This window comes from Amblyraja radiata, chromosome 2 (assembly GCF_010909765.2).
Source record: "Amblyraja radiata isolate CabotCenter1 chromosome 2, sAmbRad1.1.pri, whole genome shotgun sequence".
Classification (NCBI taxonomy): domain Eukaryota; kingdom Metazoa; phylum Chordata; class Chondrichthyes; order Rajiformes; family Rajidae; genus Amblyraja; species Amblyraja radiata.
The window spans coordinates 26,243,321-26,265,601 of NC_045957.1; the positions used below are offsets into that span (position 1 = coordinate 26,243,321).

Consider the following 22,281-nt stretch of genomic DNA (forward strand, 5'->3'; position numbering starts at 1 on the left):
ACAGAAGCCACGGTCGGGATCTAACGCGTGGCCCTGGAGCTGTTATTAAACTACTCCATACTTCCACTGAAAATAACAGCAAGGAAAGAGTTTTTAAACCTGAACATTTTAAATTCAAATGTGATTTGTTCATTTGGCAGCTTGCAACTTGTATGTGTTCGTTAACAGCCAAGAGCAGAGGGTGGATCAGCTGACATCCAAAACAGTTCAAGAGAATCACCAACGTAGGAGTTCATTCACAAGAAAGAAAGAAAGAAATCAAATAGATCCGTTTCCCCCCCAAACGTCCAAAGCCCAGTTTAGAGTCATAGGTCATACAGTGTGGAAACAGGCCCATCGGCCCAACTTGCACACGCCAGCCAACACGTCCCGGTCTGTAACACTGAGGCTCTGTGCAGATGAAGCCATAGCAGCTACTCTGGGAGAGATGGTGACAGGTTTGGTCAGAGAGGCAAGTTTTGAAGAGAGAAGAGGTGGAGGGATTTAGGTAGCAGGGTCTTGGTGGTTGAAGTCACAGCACCGTTGGTGGGGAGATCATGTTTGAGGCTGGTACTGATAATTGTGCACACAGACGCACAGGACCTGTAGATAAAAGTTCCACTGAAGAACTTTATATTAGTTTACTATTGTCATGCGTATCGAGATGCAGTAAAAAGCTTTTGTTTGCGTTCGATTTAGTCCAGTCTCACCATTCACAAATACAATCAGGCCGTACACGAGAACAAGAAATAGTGCAAAGAGAAAAAGATCGATCAGGGTGCAAGAGGACAGTAATACAGCAAGGGTTACACAAATATATTTATAGAAGTACAGTTTTAAAAAAGTACAAGGGCTGCAATGAAGTAGGTTAGAAGATTGAAACTAAACCCTCGCTTATAGGAAGTCTGTTCACTAGTCTGGTAAGAGCAAGGAAGCTGTTCCTGATTCTGGTAGTGCAGGTCCCCCACCGATTTGCCAGCATCCTTGGTTCCTGAGCCTTTCTGGGGGGGGGGGGGGGGGGGGGGGAGAGATGGACGACCAGTTGCCGGAATATCGGTGGTCGATCCATATGTGCATTCAACCTTTTATGTCTTATGAGGGATGAGGGAGAAGAGGGAATGACCAGGGTGAGAGTAGTCATGGATGGACTAAATTGAGGGGAAGGAGTTCTAAAGGGGATTAGGGTGGAAGGCTTTTTTTGAACAACGAACGGTGGCTATATATACATATTGCCAGGTGAGATGATGGGAGTCAGACATAGGTGAATTTATGGAAATTCTTTAGTTTAGTTTATTGTCACATGTGCCGACGTACAGCGTGCTAACCGGTCAGCGGGAATACTATACACGATTACAATTGAGCTGTCCACAGGGTACAGATACAGGATAAAAGGGAGTAATGTTTAGTGCATGATTAAAGTCCAATTAAAGATAGTTCGAGGGTTTCCAATAAGGTAAATGGTAGCCTCAGTAACAGAAATCTGCCCTTATGGAGTTAAAGTGAGAAAAATGCAAAACAGAAACAAATTATGTTCTCTTCAACTAGCAGCTCTCGACGCACACCCAGATGTGGTTTTGCGCTACGGAAAATCAGAATATTGCTACCTGCCAAATGTGGGAGCAATCTGTACACTCACTCCGTGTTAGAGGCATGTTAAGAGCCACTTGCATCGGCACTGGTCACTCATTACACATCTAACGCAGGAAAGTGGGGATGGGCAAAACAAGGCATCAAAGTCCTGGTGAGCCATTTAATCAATTCTAATTTCTGAGCTTCTAATCAATTAAAAGACACTGCATGGAAACAGACCCTTCAGCCCGTCGAGTCCAAGCTAACCCTTTCACACTAGTTCAACGTTATCCCACTTTCACATCCACCCCTTACACACGAGACGGCAATTAACCTACAAACCCGCACGTGTTTTTATTTGGAATGTAGGAGAGAACCAGAGCACCTAGAGGAAACTCCACAGGGAGAACGTGCAAACTTCACAGCGCCAGAGATCGAACTTGGGTCTCCGGCGCTGTGAGGCAGCGGCTTTACCAGCTGTGCCACCGGGCCGGCAGATCCCGTGTTGAGGAAATCCGCGTTCCTGTTTTGCCCGATGATCTGGTTTCCACGTTGTGCTTTTGGTTTTGCACCAAATTGCCTCCCAGCATGCTGTACCTTGAAATGTCAGCTGGAAAGCAACTGGAAAACCAGTTGAACATCATTCCACCCAAACCTGAAATACTTCCTCTCCCTCGTGCCTCTGCACTTTGAAGAATTCTTGGCAGGTGAAAAAGAACATCAGCAAGCGAGAGCCTGAAGTACGCAGGGAAGCTCCCACATCCAACGTTGTCTAAACCAGCGCTGTTATTGTTAATGCAAGGGAACTGATGTCAAAACTGCCGCGCACACGTTCCCAGCACACGGTGTCCCAAGTATGGGACAGTACAGTGGCGCAGCGATGGAGTGTGGCCGTCCACTCCTACACACTTGGGGAAACTCTACCCTCGCACCACTGCGCCGCCAACATCTTTAACAACTTGGAAACTTGAAGGATCAAAGATGGTGCCAGAAACGTGGCAAGTCTTGCGTTCTGCCTCAGAGTCATCTATTGTTCTTACACTCTCATCATTTACAATTCGTCCCTGTGACAGCGTGGGTTTGTTGCGGGATCTCCGGTTTTCTCCCACAATCCAAAGATGTGCAGGTTTCTAGGTTAATTGGCTCCGGCAAAATTGTAAATAGTTCCTTGTGTACGGCAGACAGGAGGCAAGGTATCACTGGTTGGCCGACGGGCCCGTTTTCACGTTGTATCTCTAAACTAACCCAAAACAATCTTGTCAAATCAGTCAACGGTGTATTTACGCCTCCCACTTCCCGTTCACGATGCCACCTTCTATTCACATACCTTGCCTACTATAGCCAGAGCTTTTACTTTCCTCTGATAGGGTCTGAAGAATGTCCTCGACCCGAAACATCACCCATTCCTTCTCTCCAGAGATGAGCCTGTCCCGCTGAGTTACTCCAACATTGTGTCCATCTCCAGCACCTTATCAATTGCCTTCAGATCTTGGTAGATTCAGCGATTCCTCTTCATTGAGCGTTACTTCAGCACAAAACAACAGTCCAACGCAGGAACAGGCCCTTCAGCCCACAATGTCTGCACCGTATATGATGCCCAAGTTAAACGAATGTTCTTTGCCTGCACACATTTCCTACGTATCCACATGCCAACCAAAAAGTCTCTTAAACACCAAGTATCTTCCACCACCACCCGGCAGCAGATTCCAGGCACACACCACCAGCATGTCTATTTTAAACATTCCCCCTCCTACCTTACAGGGGGATCTTATAGGAACATATAAAATTATAAAAGGACTGGACAAGCTAGTTGCAGGAAAAATGTTCCCAATGTTGGGCGAGTCCAGAACCAGTTTTAGAATAAAGGGGAGGTCATTACAGACGGAGGTGAGAAAAAACTTTTTCACCCAGAGAATTGTGAATTTATGGAATTCCCTGCCTCAGAGGGCAGTGGAGGCCAAGTCACTGGATGGATTTAAGAGAGAGTTAGATAGAGCTCTAGGGGCTAGTGGAGTCAAGGGATATGGGGAGAAGACAGGCACGGGTTATTGATAGGGGATGATCAGGCATGATCACAATGAATGGCGGTGCTGGCTCGAAGGGCCGAATGGCCTTCTCCTGCACCTATTTTCTATGTTTCTATGTTTATATGACCTCGTCTTTTTACATTTCCGCCCATGGAAAAAAGTTTACTAGTTATAGGAACAGAATTAGGCCATTCAGCCCATCAAGTCTACTGCGCCATTCAATCTATCTATCCATCTATCCTTCCATCTAATACTATTCTACTGCCTTCTCAACATAACCTTTGACACACTGACAGAATAAGTTCTGACTGCCCACCCTATCTATGCCTCTTATGATTACTGACTGTTTACCAGGTCTCTCCCCAGTACCAACCTCTAACAGTCTAGAGAACACAATCCAAGTTTGTCTAACGTCACCTTATAGCTAATGCACAGTCAGCATTCTGGTAAACATCTTCTGCACCCTCTCTAAAGTCTCCATATCATTCCCACAATGGGGCAACCAGAACTGCACTTTGACAATAGAGTGGTCAAACAGAAAGCCCACGCCATGTGCAAGAATTGTCAAGTAAACTGGCCCAAAATTAGCGCTTCAAAGAAAATTCCAAATATGTGGGGCCTCTTAATCAGCTCCTTGCTTTAACGCTGAAGTAAATCTTACGATGGTGATTATGCCATCGCACACACAGTGCAATTGTAAGGATTTACAATTGCACTGTGATAACTGTGATAACAAAAGACACAACATGCAGGAGTAACTCGGGCAGCATCTCAGGCAATTGTGAACCTGGTGCCAAGAAAACATCTCCCTCAATGTCAGCAAGACAAAGGTGATTGTGATTGACTTCAGGAAGCAAAGCGATACACATACCCCTGTACATATTAATGGTGCTGAAGTAGAGATGGTGGAAAGTTTCAAGTTGTTAGGAATAAATATCGTCAGTAACTTGTCCTGGATCAGCCACATTTGTAGCAATGGTCAAGAAAGCACGCCAACACCCTTATTTCCTTAGAAGGCTTAAGAAGTTCGCTATGTCCCCAACATCTCTCACCAACTTCCACAGAGGCGCCGTGGTACACATTTTATCGGGATTCATCACAGCATGGTTTGGGAACATCTCCATCCAAGACTGCAAGAAATTGTGAACACAGCCCAGACCACCATACAAATCAATCATTCCTCCCATCTACCTTACTGGGGTCCTTTGAACTATCTTTAATCAGACTTGATCTTGCACTAAATGTTGTACCCTTTATCCGTGCACTTTGGACAGCTTGATTGTAATCATGTAGTGATTTTGACTGGACAGCACACAACAAATAGCTTTTAACTATCCTCAATAACAAACTAAACATGGATAGGTGACGTACAGGATCGGGACCGTTCTGTCACCTACCCATGTTCTCCAGAGACGCTGCCTGACCCGCCGAGTTATTCCAGCACTTTGTGTCTTTTCTTGTATAACAGCATCTGCAGTTTCTTGCATCGGCTTTTTTGCAATACTTATAGTCTAGAGAAACATCAAGGAGACAGGGGCTTTGGCCCACCGAGTCGCTCCAAGTTATCCCACTCTCCCCATCCACTCCCTACACACAATTTAGAGTCTAATTAACCTACCAAAGAGTGCATCTTTGGGATGTGGGAGGAAACCGGAGCAACCGGAGGAAACCCATGCATAGTCACATGCAAACCCCATACAGACATTTGGTCAAGATCAAATCCAGGTCCCGGGCGCTGAGAGGCAGCGGCCATGCCAGCTACACCACTATGCCACCCAATATTCCTATACCACACATACATGAGGTGTATCAAAGTCTTTTGATGCATTGGCCTTCAGCCTGAGAATTGAGCATAGAAATTGGGACCTTACGTTACAGTTCTGCAAGATGTTGGTGAGGCCGCATTAGGAGTATTGTGTTCAGATTTGGTCTCCGTAATACAAGCAGGGCACTGTGAAGCTGGAAAAAGTGCAGAGGGGAATTACAAGGTTTGCCAGGATTCGAGGACCTGGACTATAGAGGGAGGTTGGGCAGGCTAGGACTTTATTCTTTGGAGCACAGGAGGTTGAGGGGTGATCTTCTAGAGATGTATAAAGTCATGAGGGGAATAGATAGGGTGAATGCACACTTTTACCCAGAGTAGACAAATCAAGAACCAGAGGACATAGGTTTATGGGGAGAGGGGTAAAATTTAATATGAAACTGGGGGCAACGTTTACACACGGAGAGTGGTGGGTGTATGGACCAAGCTGCTGGAGGAGGTAGTTGAGGCTCTGGTTTCTTCCCACATTCCAAAGATGTGCAAGTTTGTAGTTAATGGGCCTCTGTAAATTGTCCCTAGTCAGTGGATGAGATAGTGGGAGAACAGAACTAGTGTTATGGGTGACCAATTGTTGGCATGGACTCTGGTGAGGAGAAAGACCTGTTTCCATCTCTAGAAATCTGGACACTTTCAGTGAACCGTACCCGTCTTTAATTTAGAGATACAACGTGGAAACAGGCCCTTCAGCCCACCGAGTTCACTATGACCATCGATCACCCATACACTAGTTCTATCCTACACACGAGGGACACGTTATAGAGGCCAATTAATCTACAAACCTGTACGTCCTTGGAGGGTGGGGGGGAAACCGGAGCACTCAGAGAAAACCCTCAAGGTCACAGGGAGAACGTACAAACTCCACGCAGACAGCACTGTAGTCAAGAATGAATCCGGGTCTCTAGCGCAGTAAGGTAACAACTCTACTGCTGCCCCACCGTGCCGCCCCTGTAGGTATCATCTATAGGTAACATCTGTCAGATGCATACACTCGAGGTCAGGATGGAACCAAGATCTCTGGCGCTGAGAGGCAGCAGCTCTACCTCTGTGCCACTGTGCCACAATAGAATTGATTACGATTCTGTCATTAAAGATGCGTTGCATTCACGGTGAGCGTAGACAGGATATCGGAGGCTGGTATAGCCCCCATGGACACCAGCATGCTCACAGCGTGGAGGCCCAGGGGTCAGCAAGAGCTAGCAGCGGGGGCAGAGTCACCAGCCCGTAAAGTCAGCCTCGGAAGTCGGCTACGGGATCGGGTCGACCAGCTCTGGCCAGGCCGGAGTTCCAGAGCTCCGGCCACTGGGAGCAATTTGTGGCCCCGGCAGGATCTGGGCACCGATATATTAAATTGGATATTTTTAAGGGCAGAGATTGACAGATACTTGATTAGTAAGAGTGTCAGGGGTTATGGGAAGAAGGCAGGAAAATAGAGTTGAGAGGGAAAGATAAATCAGCCATGATTGAATGGCGGAGTAGACTTGATGGGCCGTATGTCCAACTTCTGCTCCTACGACCTATGAACTTCTATCACCTTTGCTCCAAGACCCTAAAACCATTAACAAATGCATTCACCTGTCAGGGCGACACAGTGGCTCAGCGGTAGAGTTGCTGCCTTGCAGCCCCGGATTCGATCCTGACTATTGTATGGAGTTTGTACGTTCTCCCCGTGACCTGCTTGTTTTTCTCTGGGAGTTCCGGTCTCCTCCCAAAGACGCGTGGGTTTGTAGGTCAACTGGCTATGGCAAAATTGCAAATTGTCCCTGGTGTGTAGGATAGTGCTGGTGTACGGGGTGATCACTGGTCACCACACACCCGGTGGCCGAAGGGTCTGTTCCCGTGCTGTACCCCTGAAGTAAAACTAAGTTAAGTCAGGGAGTTTGCTCTGGCATGTAGTCTAATCACTAAATGTCAGTTTCTCTTAAGCATGAGCCCTGTGGGTTGTGAACTACACAGAAAGCTATTTTTATTTCTCTGTGTGGTGAAGTTTCCAATTGAAATACTCAATCACCTTTGATAATGCAAATCTTTTAAACTGACCCAGTTAGATGCTTAATTAGCACCTCGTGTTTATGCAAAACTTGGCCTAATGAGAGCAAAAGTCCATAAACATCTCATTCTGGCCTTGTTATTGAAAATATGAATAACGTTTCCCTAACAGGTTTAGTGCGACACTACTGATACGCCAAAGAGGCAGGTTTTACGCCGTAGTTTCTGCGTATAATTCCCAGGGAGAAAGGAGAGTGTCAGGAGTAATGGAGTTGCCACTCCCTCTGTGCAAAGAGGGCAAGGATATATCATTTAGACCATTTTTACTAGGTGTGGGATAGGGGGAAGTGGGGGTAAAGAAAATAAAAGGGGTGAATGAACACATCTTTAGACTTTAGAGATACAGCAGGTAAAAAGGGCCTTCAGCCCACCGAGTCTGCGCCGACCAGCAAGCCCAGTACACCAGCACTATCCGACACACTAAGGACAATTTACAATTTTTTTTCCCCCAAAGCCAATTAGCCTGCAAACCTGCACGTCTTTGGGATACGAGAGGAAACTAGAGCACCCGGAGTAAGCCCGTGCGGTCACGGGGATAACGCACAAACTCCGTACACAGACAGCACCAGTGGTCAGGATCGAACCCTGGTCTCTGGCACTGTGAGGTAGCAGCTCTACCAGCTATGTCGCTGGGTTGCCCATAAAATGTCACCCCAGACACCTTGCTAGGATTCAAACTCGTGTCTTTGGACCCATGGACCAGACCCCGCTGCTAGTCCAGGAACCTATGTGCCATCAGACACTGTCTGGAATGGGCACTGAGGTACAGGCTTAAGATTAGGAAGCTCATCAACCCAACCTGACATAAGGATACAAGGATACAAAGGACATTTATTATCACATACACCAAATGGTGTAGTGAAATTTGACTTGTCAATGCAGCACACGAATAAAGATAAGACACAACATTAAAGAATTTAACAACATAAAAACATCCCCCCACAATGGTTCCCGCAGCAAAACCTTACACGGCAGCACCAAAAGCTACACATCCTCACCACCCTGACCTCCCAGAACAGACAATGGAAAGAAAAAACACACAAGGGGTGAAGCCCTGACTCTCAGTCTGAAGAAGGATCTCAGCCCAAAACGTCACCCATTCGCTTCTCCAAAGATGCTGCCTGATCCACTGAGTTACTCCAGCACTTTGTATCTGCCTTCAGTGTAGAAAACATGGAAAATAAGTGCAGGAGGTGGTCATTTGGCCCTTCGAGCCAGCACCGCCATTCATTGTGATCATGGCTGATCATCCCCAACCAATAGCCCGTGCCGATAGAAACATAGTAAATAGGTGCAGGAGGAGGCCATTCGGCCTTGCAGGAGGAGGCCATTCAGGAGTAAACCAGCATCTGCAGTTCCTTCCTACACATTTTGTCTGCTCCACTGCAAAATCTCCTGAAGGTATGTCTACTTCGAAGAAGATCTCCTCCTCTCTTCAATGAGAGTTCAGCAGCACCTTCTCTCACTGCATCCCCTCTGCAATTCTTACTGCTCCCCGGTTTTGTTCTTTGCATACCTTTCATTCATTTGTTCTTTGAACCTTTTCATATTTCCAGTATCTCTCTCCCCTGACTTTGTCTGAAGAATGGTCTCAACCCGACAAGTCACATTCCTTTTCTCCAGAAATGCTGCCTGACCTGATGATTTACTCCAGCATTTTGTATCTATCTTCAGAGTTCCAGACAGTTACTTTTACTATCCAAGTTCATTTAAGAATGTTTTAGCTTCCTTGCACATCCTGGTCTTAAGGTCATAAGTGATTGGAGTAGAATGAGGCCATTCGGCCCATCAAGTCTACTCCGCCATTCAATCATGGCTGGTCTATCTCTCCATCTTAAACCCATTCTCCTGCCTTCTCCCCATAACTGCTGACACCTGCACTAATCAAGATGTCATACTGTACGAACTGGACTAAACCTGGTCTGAAGACCTCCTCTCCATCTCATCAGTCCTTTCGGTCCTATATTTTAAAACGCTCTTGTTACTCCCGCCCATTTGAGGGATACGGGCCAAACGCGGGTGACCAGCGTGGGGCTAGTGTAGATGGTGCATCTTGGTTGGCATGGTCAAGTTGGGTCGATGGGGATTCCCACCATTTCCCTGTCCAATGACTGGGAGCTGAGCGATAGGGGGTTTTTCCTTGCAAAGGGAAGCCCTCCAAACAGGGTTAATTAACCTCGCGTCTTTTCTCTAAACTCAACGCCAATGAGGCCACTGCGGGCAAATTCCGCCTCAGGGAATTGGAAAGGCAGTCAAATTATGCAAAATTAATTATTTCTCCCTTTGGGAGAAAGCAAGCAAGTCTGGACATGGGCAACAAAACAGACACATGTTATAGGCACAAGGAACTGGATAGAGTGGATGTGGAAAGGATGTTTCCACTAGTGGGAGAGGCTAGGACCAGAGGCCACACACAGCCTCAGAATTAAAGGACTTTTCTTTAGAATGGAGATGGAGGAATTTCTTTAGGTAGAGGGTGCTAAATCTGTGGAAATCATTGCCACAGACAGCTGTGGAGGACAAGTCATTGGGTATTCTTAAAGAGCAATTAGTACGGGTGTCAGAGGTTATGGGGAGAAGGCAGGAGAATGGGGCCGAGCAGGAAATGTCCGAAGAAGGGTCTCAACCAAAAACACCACCTATTCCTTTTCTCCAGAGATGCTGCCTGACCCGCTGAGTTACTCCAGCATTTTGTGTCTATCTCAGATTTAGAGGATATGGGCCAAACGCAGGCAGGTGGGACTAGTGGAGATGGGACATGTTGGTCGGTGTGGGCAAGTTGGGCCGAAGGACACGTTTCCACACTATATGACTATCAAATGGATGTTTACAATTCTGATGCAGGATATATATAGTCACTACCCCACGGTGCCCAGCGGTCCCAGAACCCCTCCACGGTGCCCGTGGACACTGCGTGTTCTTTCCCATGAGATGAACTTAACCCCCGCAAAAGGGGTGGGCAGTGGATCAGGGGGAGCCCGCAGGCAGTCGGCTCGGGCAGAGCCTTCTTCTGCTTGCCGCTGTGACCCATGAATGGCCAGCTTTGTCGGGCCCAGGTGCAAACCAACCTAGACATCCTCTGGTCCACACACAACCCCACGCACTGGATGCCCAAACAGTAGGAATGGTGGGAAAAAAGTGGAGGCAGGAAAGCAAGGAGCAGCCCCTTCAAATGCTCAGAGCGGGGCTGCAACCCTAAACGCTCCACTGATACCTTTGTGGGCTTCGGCTCTGCGTCGTGACTGAGAAACATTCTCATTTCCACAAGAAAGGGACTCCTAACTTAATGTGACACCAAGCGTGTGATTAATTCAACTGCTCCATCTCACCCTTTGATTGGGGGGAGTAACTGAGCTTAACCACAGCTGTGGCTTGTCCAGCCCTCGACTTGCACGACTCCCCCCTACACGCACCCCCCTCCCCTCTGCCCGAACCCCCCTCTCCACCTGTAACCCCCTCCCCTGTACCCCTACCCCTCCCCCTCTGCCTGCACCCCCTCCCCCTCTCTGCCTGCAACCCCTCCCCCTCTCTGCCTGTACCCCCTCCCCCTCTCTGCCTGCACCCCTCCCCCTGCAACCCCTCCCCTCTCTGCCTGTACCCCCTCCCCCTCTCTGCCTGCACCCCTCCCCCTGCACCCCCTCCCCTCTCTGCCTGCACCCCCTCCCCCTCTCTGCCTGCACCCCCTCCCCCTCTCTGCCTGCACCCCCTCCCCCTCTCTGCCTGCACCTCCTCCCCCTCTCTGCCTGCACCCCCTCTCTGCCTGCACCCCCTCCCCCTCTGTTTGCACAGATCCCCCATCCCCGCAACTGAGAGGTGTAGTGAGAAAAGGAAAACCACAGAACTCACCATTAATAAGCTTACCACAGTGATGCAACAGGCAAGAAGAAGCCACTACTTCCTTAGGAGACAGGAAATTCAGCATGCATCCAATAACACAAAATTCTGCAGATGCACCAGAGAGAGCATACTGTCGGGTTGCATCACAGCTTGGTTTGCGAACAGCTCCACGTATGACCGCAAGAAATTGCAGAGAATATTCACAGAATACTATAATAACTCAGCAGGCCAGGCAGCATCTCTGCAGAAAACGATTAGGTTACATTTTGGGACAAAGGTATCAAAGGTATTTTATTGGTCACATTCACATACACCGAGGTGTAATGAAGTGAAATGCTTTTTGCCATTTTGCAGCACACAAAGAAAGAATACAGACATAACACCAATGAGAGTCTTAAACACAAAGAACATCCCCCCACAATGGCTCCCACCATGAGAGAAGGCACAAAGTCCAGTCCCCAACCCCAGTTCACCCATAGTCAGGCCTATTGAGGCCTCCACAGTTGCCTCTACGGAGGCCCGATGTTCCTGGCCGTTCTCGCCGGGTGGTGGTGCTCCGGCGTCGGGAGAGTCCTCACAGCGGCATGGGAACCCTGGAACGGCCACCTCCGTACTGGAGGCCGCGGCTTCCGAAGCCGACAAGGCCGCGCCGGTTGGAGCTCCACAACTTGGGATCTTGTCGCGAGATCCCAGGCTCCCGGTGTAAAGTTCGGCGCCGCCGCCCGCAGCTGGTCGCTCCACAGTCCCGCAGCTCCGCGATGTTTTACCCGGCGGTCTCAGCTCACCGGAGCTCCAGCGCGGCGACCCAGGCAAGGCATCGCCCGCTCCATGATTATTGACTTCAGGAGGTCCCATTCTGGAGAATACGCCCCAATCTCCATTTACGGGGAAAGTGTGGAGAGAGTGTCCAGCTTTAAGTTTCTGGGCACTCACATTTCAGAAGACCTCACATGGTCCACAAACACCGCTGCGCTGGTCAAGAAGGCACAGCAACGACTGTTCTTCCTGAAGACATTAAAAAAGACTGGTCTGCCCCAACAGCTGCTGACAACGTTCTACCGCTGCACCACAGAGAGCATACTAACGTATGGCATCTCAGAGTGGTATCTCAGCTGCACGGAGGCAGAGAGGAGAGCTCTTCAGCGCGTCGTCAACAGAGCACAGCGGATCATCGGGACAGAGCTACCAGCCTTGGAGGGCATCTACCACACGCGGTGCCTCAGGAAGGCCCTCAGCATCCATAAGGACTCATCACACCCCTGCCACAGTCTGTTTCAACTACTTCCCTCCGGCAGACGTTACAAGGCCTTCTACGCCCGAACCTCCAGACTCAGGAACAGTTTTATCCCAAGAGCTATAGCGGCTCTGAACCGGCCCTAATGAGTGCCCCCCCACCCACCCCCTTTGGACAGTCTCCCTCAGATGGTCACGTCAATCAATTCAGCTTGCTTATTTATGTGTTGTATTTATTTACCTTTCTTGTACATCAGTGGAGCTGCACACTAAATCTCGTTGCACTGACGTGCAATGACAATAAAAGATATTATTATTATTATTAAATAATGAAGAGTACAGGAAGGAGATTGAGTACCTCGTAACCTGGTGTCAACACAACAACCTTCCTCTCAATGTCAGCAAAGTAAAAGAGATGATGATAAGACTTCAGGAAGTAAAGAGATACTCATACCTCGCCCAGTATGACTTACAAAATTCTTAAGTGGTTGGACAGGCTAGATGCAGGAAAATTGTTCCTGATGTTGGGGAAGTCCAGAACAAGGGGTCACAGTTTAAGGATAAGGGGGAAATCCTTTAGGACCGAGATGAGGAAAACATTTTTCACACAGAGAGTGGTGAATCTCTGGAATTCTCTGCCACAGAAGGTAGTTGAAGCCAGTTCATTGGCTATATTTAAGAGGGAGTTAGATGTGGCCCTTGTGGCTAAAGGGATCAGGGGGTATGGAGAGATCATATTGAATGGCGGTGCAGGCTCGAAGGGCCGAATGACCTACTCCTGCACCTATTTTCTATGTTTCTATGTATGCAATGAGTGTCGAAGTAGAGATGGATGAAAGCTTCCAATTCCTAGGAGTAAATACACCAGCAACTTATCCTAGACCACCCATATCGCAGCAAAGGCCAAGAAAGAACACCAACGCCTCTACTTCGTTAGAATGCTTAAGAAGTTTGGGATGTCGCCAATCGCTCTCACCAACTTCTACAGATGCTCCATGGAATGCATTTTATCGGGATGCATCAAAGCCTGGTTTGGGAACAGTTCCATCCAAGACAGCAATGATTTTGCAGAGAATTGTGGACGCAGCCCAGACCATCACGCAAACCAACCTCCCTTCCATAGACTCCATCCACACTTCATGCTGCCTCAGCCCAGCCACCAGCATAATCAAGGACCAGTCTCACCCCGGTCACTCCCTCTTCACCCCTCTCCCATCAGGCAAGCGGTACAGAAAACACACACCTCCAGATTCAGGGACAGTTTCTTCCCATCTGTTATCAGGCCACTGAACCATCCGATCACCAACTCGAGAGAGGTCCTGACCTCCCATCTAACTCATTGGAGACCTTCGGACTATCTTGAATCAGACTTTATCTTGTACTGAACGTTAAACCTTTATCATGTATCTGTACACGGTGGACTTGTAATTATGTAAAGTCTTTCCACTGACTGGATAGCACGCAACAAAAAGCTTTTCACTGTACCTCAGTACACGTGACAATGAACTAAACTCAAAACTGGCAGCAGCTCTCAGCCTCCTGGGCTCCAGCCCGTCCCTCTCCTGATAAGTCACGTCTGCCAACCACGCTCACTTCCCCACAGGGTCAGGCAATGAGCGCCTCCCAACAAAAGCCAAATCTCCGCCCTCCCCATCCACTATCCCCTCCCCTCACACTCCACTCCCACTACCTCCCTCCCCTCTCCCCCCCTCCACATACCCTTCCTCCCCTCCACATGCCCCCTCCACACCCACCCTTCCCACCTTCCCCCCCCTCCACATCCACCCTTCCCCCCCCTCCACATCCACCCTTCCTCCCCCCCCCCTCCACACTCACCCTTCCCACCTCCCCCCCCCCCCCCTCCACTATTCCCTCCACTCCCTCCAGGGTTTTACATTGCTGCTTCTGAGAAAAATAAGATTATTTTTTACAGCCCCACCACTCCTCAGTTTCATTTTGGACACGTTAACAAGAGACAAGCGTGCTGCCATTACTGTCGAGTAACATGGTGGCTTGATTGACAAGGGCATAATGGGTTGCCTCTCTGTAGTAAACAGAACGGGGGGTTTTGATGCTAAGTAATATTACAATAATCTTTAATGGGCGGCATTTGGACCCACTTGGCCACTTAAAGCACTAAATGTACCTACAAAGAACCATAGAGATCCTCTAAACATAAAGGCAGGCAAGAGCACTATAATAGAATAAAGATTAAGCGGGAAATTACTTCATTCAGCATTATCTCCTCCAAACTAAAATGGCATTTTGAGCCTATTTGTCACACAACAGATGAAATAGGAGCAGCCAAGTACAATTTTGTTCAACAGGCTCTCTGGCAATACTCAAATTGCTTCTCCTATCGACAGGTTTCGCAGTATTATGTTCCGGGGAACAGTCTGTGCATAAAGGCACAGTTGGAAGAGGTGGATGACAGGAGCAAACAACTTGGACTACTCTCCCTCAACTCTGTGCATCAGGCACGTGGTGCTCTGTCCTGGGACCTTTCAGGCGAGGCAAAGGTTCACTTGCATCTCCACCAACCTCATCTACTGTATCTGTTGTTCTTGATGCAGACTCCGAAATATCAGCGAGACCAAGCGCTGACTGGGCGATCGTTTTGCTGAACACCTTCGCTCAGTCCGCCTCGGCCTACGCAATCTCCCGGTTGCCAAACACTTTAACTCCCCTTCCCATTGTGACCTTTCTATCCTGGGCCTCCTCCACCGTCAAGAGTGAGCCCACGCACAAATCAGAGGTACACCACCTCATATTTTGCATAGGCAGCTTACAACCCAGCGTTATGAATACTGATTTCTCCAACTCCAAGTACCTTGCATCCTCCCTCTCTCCCCCCCCCCCCCCCCCCCCCCCCCCCACTCTAATCACCTATTTTTACTATCATCCCGCTGAGTTTCACTGTGTGTATCACTCGTTACCACATTTCCCATACAATGGACCATTGTGGGCTCCACCTTTCCTTAATCATCACTGCTGGCTTTGAATTGTCCTTTTACATAACTCTCATTCATTTGTCCAATGTACCTTTTCATATCTCTCGTTTCCCTCTCCCCTGACTCTGTCTGAAGAAGTGTCTCAACCCAAGACATCACCTGTTCCTTTCCTCCAGAGACGCTGCCTGACCTGCTGAGTTACTCCAGCTTTTTGTGTCTATCTTCATCTGCAAGCATCTGCAGTTCTTCCTCCACCAATTTAATAACTGCAGATGCTGGTTTACCAAAGAAAGAAAAACTTTGATGTAGGGTTCCAACCTGAAATGTCACCTAGCCATGTTCTCCAGAGATGATGCCTGGCCCGCTGAGTTACTCCGCCACTTTGTATCTTTCTACAATATGATTTACGTGGATAGCATGCAAAACAAAGTTTTTCACAGTGTTTTGGTACACAATTGTAAGCCAATAACAATTGTGACAGAGCACGGAGATAAATAGTTTAATTTAAAGACACAGCATGGAAACAGGCCCATCAGATCCCGACCATCGATCACCCATTCACCCAACTGCTATGTTATCCCACCTTCTCATCCACTCCCTACACATTTGGGGCAATTTTACAGAGCCCAATTAACCTACAAACCAACACACGTCCCTGGGACATAGAGGAGGAAACTGGAGCATCTGGAGGAAACCCATGCAATCACAGGGAGAAAGTGCAAACTCCACACACAGGCAGTGCCCATGGTCAGGATCGAACCCGGGTCTCTGGCGCTGCGAGGCAAGGCAGCAGTCCTACCTGCTGCGTCACTGTGCCGAATAATGAAGCAAAGTTCATTATGCAAGAAGTCAAAGAAGGTCCGCGCTGACCAGCAACCAGCCCGTACACAAACATTATGCTACACCCTGGGGACAATTTACAATTCTCACCTAAGCCAATTAACCTGCAAATCCATACGTCTGGAGTGTAGGAGGAAACCGGAGCACCAGGAGAAACCCCATGTGGTCACTTGGAGAAGGTACAAACGCCGGACAGACAGCACCCGTAGTTGGGATCGAACCCGGGTGTTTGGCACTGTAAGACAGCAACACTACCACTGTGCCAACGTGCCGCCCCTATAGATCTAGCAGAGAAGATTACTTGCGGAAGGGATGATGTATTTTATACAAGACACAGAAGGACAATTGGGCCATTCGGTCCATCGGGTTTGCTCCTATGAACTCTACCCCATTCTCCTGCCTTGGCCCTGTAACTCGTGACACTCTTACAAACCAAGAAGCTATACTTTGTTTACTTGTTCACCCTCAAGAATCTCTCGCAATACATATGACAATAATACACAAGGCAGTTCGGCATGCCCCCAACACCTCTCACCAACTTCTACACATGCGCCATAGAAAGCATTTTATCGGGGTGCATCACAGCCTGGTTTGGGAACAGCTCCATCCAAAACACCAAGAAATCGCAGTGAATTGTGGACGTGGCCCAGACCATCACACAAACCAACCTCCCATCCACTGAAGAAGGGTTTCGGCCCGAAACGTTGCCTATTTCCTTCGCTCCATAGATGCTGCTGCACCCGCTGAGTTTCTCCAGCAATTTTGTGTACCTCCCATCCATTGACTCAATTTACACTTCACACTGCTTGGCAAAGCCAGCAGCATAATCAAGGGCATGTCATACCCTAGTCATTCCCTCTTCTCCCCTCTCCCATCGGGGAAGAGGTACAGAAATGTGAACATGCACACCTCCAGATTCAGGGACAGTTTCTTCCCAGCTGTTATCCTGCAAACGAACCATCTTATCACCAGCTAGAGAGGGGCTCTGACCTCCCATCAACCTCAATGGAGACCCTCTGACCACCTTTAATCGGACTTTACCTTGCACTAAACATTATTCCCTTTAACATGTATCTGTACACTGTGGACTGTTTGATTGTAATCATGTATTGTCTCTCCACTGATTGGTTAGCATGCAACAAAAGCTTTTCATTGTACACATGACAATAAACTAAACTAGCAAACATTTGTGCCAGAGAATTTGACAGTATGGCCCAGAGTGGAGTCAGAGAGCATTAATGGGCTGCTGAACGTAGATGGAGGAGGGGGAATAAACGAGACTGCCAAGAGCAAGTCCAACAAATGTGTAGTTGATGTAATCACACGCAAACAGAGGCAGGGGATGATCTCATTTCCACTGCTTGCTGCCCAGTATCACACATCCAGTGTAAACACATTCCTTGAAACTTTAGAGAACCTCGACAACGCACTGTTACATAAAGCACCTCCCAAAATGTTTAGTAATTTTCTCATTTGCCATTTATTTTGTTTTGGGAGGGGGGGGGGGGAAGAGGAGGTGGCATTATTTTTGAATTTACAACATTGTTGTCTATTTATTTGTTTGTGTTTTTATATAAATAAATACATTATATATGGTGCTCTGTAAACCCCATTATAAACAAGACTAAAGATATATATACACACACGCACACACCATATATGTATACTCCAATACCCTTTGTACACTAAAACCCATAATAAACAACAAAAAGATTATATCTATCTATCTGTCTATCTTCATGGAAGTTGGTAATATACAAAGTATAACTATAAACCCATAATAAATAAAGGTTCTTCTATCTATAACTTTGTAATATACAACAAAGTATAACTGTGCTTATATGCGTACTGTGTTTACATATCAGTTGTGCTGCTGCAAGCAAGAATGTCATTGTTCCGTTTCGGGGGACATATGACAATAAAGCATTTGGCTGTTGAGGTGGAAGGAGAGGAAAAGGTGCTCGCAAATAAAAGGCGATTAAAAAAATAATATCACACGCGTTCATGTTTTATTCCGATGTACTGCGCCTTGTTGTGGTTTAGCTACCCCCCCCCCCACCCCCCACCACCACATCAGTTACACCACAACAGGTCTATACTTATTACGCTCCACAGAAGCCTCATCGTTCAAGCCTCCCTTAAATATAAAGCTGAGGCAGCGAGCTGTTAGCTCCAGGGGAAAAGGCCAAGCTTTCTAAGCAAAGCACACAAGTTTTTTTTTAAAACACACAATCAACGACGTTTAAGGTAAGCATCAAACAATGGGATTTCTCTCAAAACATAAAAGCACCGATTTTTTCCCGCCATATAAAAATGGTGTGGAGGAAATTAAGCCAGAATTGGTGATTCAATGTGGAAAGCGGAGCCTCCTCGGGAGCTGTTGTTTTCAAATAAATCCGACCAGGCCTATGCGATTACCTCTCCCCCTCTTAACACAAGGGAGGGGCTTTGCTTGTGAAATCCCACCCCCACCACCTCCAAACAAGCAAAACAAAATACAGGATAATAAAATAGTATGGTTTGGAATAGTGTGGTCACGTTTCATAAACTGAGACAATATCAAGGGGGGGTGGACCAGTTACCGTGCTTGTAGCAATTGGAAAGGGAAACCACAAATGCAAACGGAACAGCACAAAGCGTGGCCGCAACCACACAAACGCCACTGCTTCCTCTCCCTGTACTAGTTAAGAGAATGTTGCAACAAAAACCCCGACAACTCCGGGTGAAGATGAAAGAAATAAAGCATTAGAAAGCAAGGGTTTTTTTTCTCTACACCTGCGCGTCAATATAAACTGTACCTTACCCATGCCCGCCTCTGTATTTTGCATCAAAGATGTAAACCCCCCCCAAAAAAAGCAGGAGCACCCAAGCAGATCCGATAAACGCTTCCGCGCTCGAAAGAATGAATCAGATTCTCTCAGTCCTGTTACAACTGTAGCCCACCACGTGTCTGCCTTCAAACACAATGTTGCCCTTCTCTCTTGCATCCCTCTCCCCCCTCCCTCCGATGGCCATTGAGTATATATCAACCATATGGCAATCCTCCCCCCCCCCCCCCCCACCCCCCACCCACCACAATTTTATTTTTAAATTCTATTTTAAATTAAAAAAGCAAATCCCACACACGGATGCAAACTTGTATTTGAGAACAAGAGGTGTTAACAAATCGTAAAATAAAATCCTGGAAAGGTTTAAGGAGCAGGGGGGGAGGGGGAGAGAGAGATAGGGAAAGAAAACATAGACATCACCATAAGCTTGGGGACGGGAGGCTTGGTGCATAAGTAATATCAAGTGAGGAATTTCCTAGACAACGCGAGGGGCCAGCGTGTGTTTGCCAGGCGCTCTTCTGCAAGATTATGTTGTTAAAAAAAACCCACCCAAAATGTTTCCAAGGTCTGCACGATTCTTCCCAAAATTAACAATGAGATCACGCTTTCTGTTCCTAAACATGCTGGCGACATCAAAGATATCTCAGTATCTTTCCTCACCACCCATCCCAATCTTAAACGCTCACAATGTAGCACATCGAGCGAGCACTGTATCACTAGACCGACACAAATTATACACTGGTGTTATATGTTTGTTATTGCATAGTGTGATGAAAAAGTTGGGCGATTTGTTATTTAAAAATTATAAACGTGGGAGAGACGAGAGGGTGGTAAGATTTTCTTCTCGCCTCCCCTCGCACCCCTTCAACAAAAAGAGGGAAACTGAACAATTAAAACAGTAAACAGACACAAAATGCTGGAGTAATTCAGCGGGTCAGGAAGCAGCTCTGGAGAAAAAGTGTAGGTGACGTTTCGGTCTGAAGAAGGGTCTCGACCAGAAACGTCACCTATTCCTTTTCTCCAAAGATGCTGCCTGGCCCACTGAGTTACTCCAGCAATTTGTGTCTATCCTCGGTTTAAACCAGCGTCTGCAGTTCCGTTCGACACAATAAAAAACAGCAAGTTAGGCTTGGGGGTAGAAACTACCATTAGTTCGCACTACCTTCGATTTAAACCAGCATCTGCAGTTCTTTCCTGCACATTAGTTCACACAGCCATCCCCCTTTTAACAAGAGAAATTGTGAATGTATTTATATATTGGCCCATCTTCTATATTTCAATTATATATTGGCCCGACTTGTTTATTTTTGTTCAAGATTTGGCTCCAGATTCCAGCATCTCGAGTCTCTGGTCTCTCTATATTTTGTTTGTATATTGACCCAGCTTGTGTGTTTTATTTGTATATAGGCCCAACCTTTCTTTATCTTTGATCTGTTCAAGATTCCAGCATATACAATCTCCCGAGTCACTATAACTAAACGTATATTGGCCCAAACGTGAATATTTTGTTTGTATATTGGCCCTACTTGTTTACATTAGACGAGACCGAGGTTTTTTTTTTACTCTGGATACCATGTTAGTTTATTTTCGACACTTTGCAACTATCCCTATATTATATACCCACTGGATAAACGAGCAATACCCTCCGTATATTTTATTTTAAAAAACCACAGAACTCAATCACTCTGCAAAATAATGTTACAATGCCTCAAAGTTTCTTATTGGGAGGGGGTGGAGAGGGAAACTACTCACTCAAAACAAGCTTTGTTGTTAAAATAAATGTACACCCAACGCCACAGACCAGGCCACAATAATGCGGCCAGCAACAAACAAAACAAGAAAGCCACAATGACTACCCAAAATTAAACACAATGTGTTAAACCTCGAGTGGTGCCGTATGCCAAGGCACCCGCATCCAAACAGACCGCAGGCATCTGCAACCGGTCAGAAAATATTTTTAAAATCCAACAAGCAACAACTTAAAACCTCACTCTCATCTGCCTCACGCTCTCTCCTCTCCCCTCCCTCAAAATCAAAACACAAAACTCAACCATAACACCCAATCCCAACAACAACCGCCAGAGATTAAGCTCTCGCAAGTAGCAGTCCTTACCTGTACAGAAAGTTGCCCAAAGTGCAAAAGTCAGCCAGCAAGCAAACATATTTAAATGCACCAAAAAGATTGTTAAAAAAATTGTTGGCGAGAGGGGAAAAGGGAAGGGGAGGGGTGATATAATATCCAAAATCAGCTCCACGACATTTGATGCAGGTTGATTTCTTCTCCTCGCTTCTTTGCAAATAGATGATTTAAGTCTGGTGTGGGTTTTTTTTTTTTTTTTTAAGTAGCTGAAGGTGCAAAAATATATAAAAAGGAATAAAATGCACACTGGGGGTTGTTGGAAGCTGCAATCTGGCTTGTTGTATCCGCTGGTCGGAGGGAGGGAGGGAGGGAGGGAGGGAATAGAGAGAGAGAGGATGGTCGCTGTGTTGTTTTGCCCCACTTGGCTTTCTTTGCGATGGTGCTCTTGCAGCAGAGAGGTGCCGGTGTGAGGGAGCGCCTCTCCGCCGTTGCTGCCCGCCTGCCTGCCTGCTTGCCCCGCGGGGCTCACTCTCCCCTTCACTCGGCAGCGGGTAGCGCGGAGCCGCTCGGGCGGAGCGGCGGCTGGGGCCGGCGGCGTGCACTCATCGCTCGTCCCCTTATCTCCCTTCTGCTGTGAGTGTGCGTGAATGAGTGAGTGAGTGAGTGAGAGAGCGAGGCGGCAGCAGCAGCAGCAACACACACAGCCCCACACACACACACCCAGCCCCCCACACACACACCCACACCCCCACACACACAAAAACTGAACCAGGTCCAAAATGGCTTCTAGAAAACCTTGTCCAGCAGAGAGTAGGGAAGCCCGGATGTTTGCAGGAGGGAGGGAGGGAGGGAGAGAGAATAACAGCACCACTCCGTGTCCCCATTCCACATAGCCAGCCTGCTAGAAATACAAGCAAATACAGCTGCTAAAATGTTTTAACACCAGCAGCATGTCCCTGTTTGCAGCCACCCTGCAATAAAATGCATGCAAATAGAACTGCAACACGGGGGGGGGGGGTTCCTATTTGCAGGGGTTTACATTTAAAAAGGGATATTGAATTAAAGTAGA

At 47.4% G+C, this 22,281-nt stretch overlaps 1 protein-coding gene across 2 annotated transcripts in view; it reads right to left on the bottom strand.

Annotated features, from left to right (window-relative positions):
• acvr2b (activin A receptor type 2B) overlaps positions 1–21,941 on the bottom strand; it is a 78,519-nt gene extending 56,578 nt beyond the window's left edge. Inside the window, exon 1 of one of the 2 annotated variants that reach the window (XM_033043804.1) lies at positions 21,246–21,941. In XM_033043804.1, the coding sequence (XP_032899695.1) occupies positions 21,246–21,294 (49 nt within the window). In that variant the 5' untranslated portion in view covers positions 21,295–21,941. Of the gene's footprint in view, positions 1–19,107; positions 19,240–21,245 lie in introns of those variants that run through there. The other variant, XM_033043813.1, reaches the window with a different exon arrangement.
• Positions 21,942–22,281: the final 340 nt, after the last annotated feature.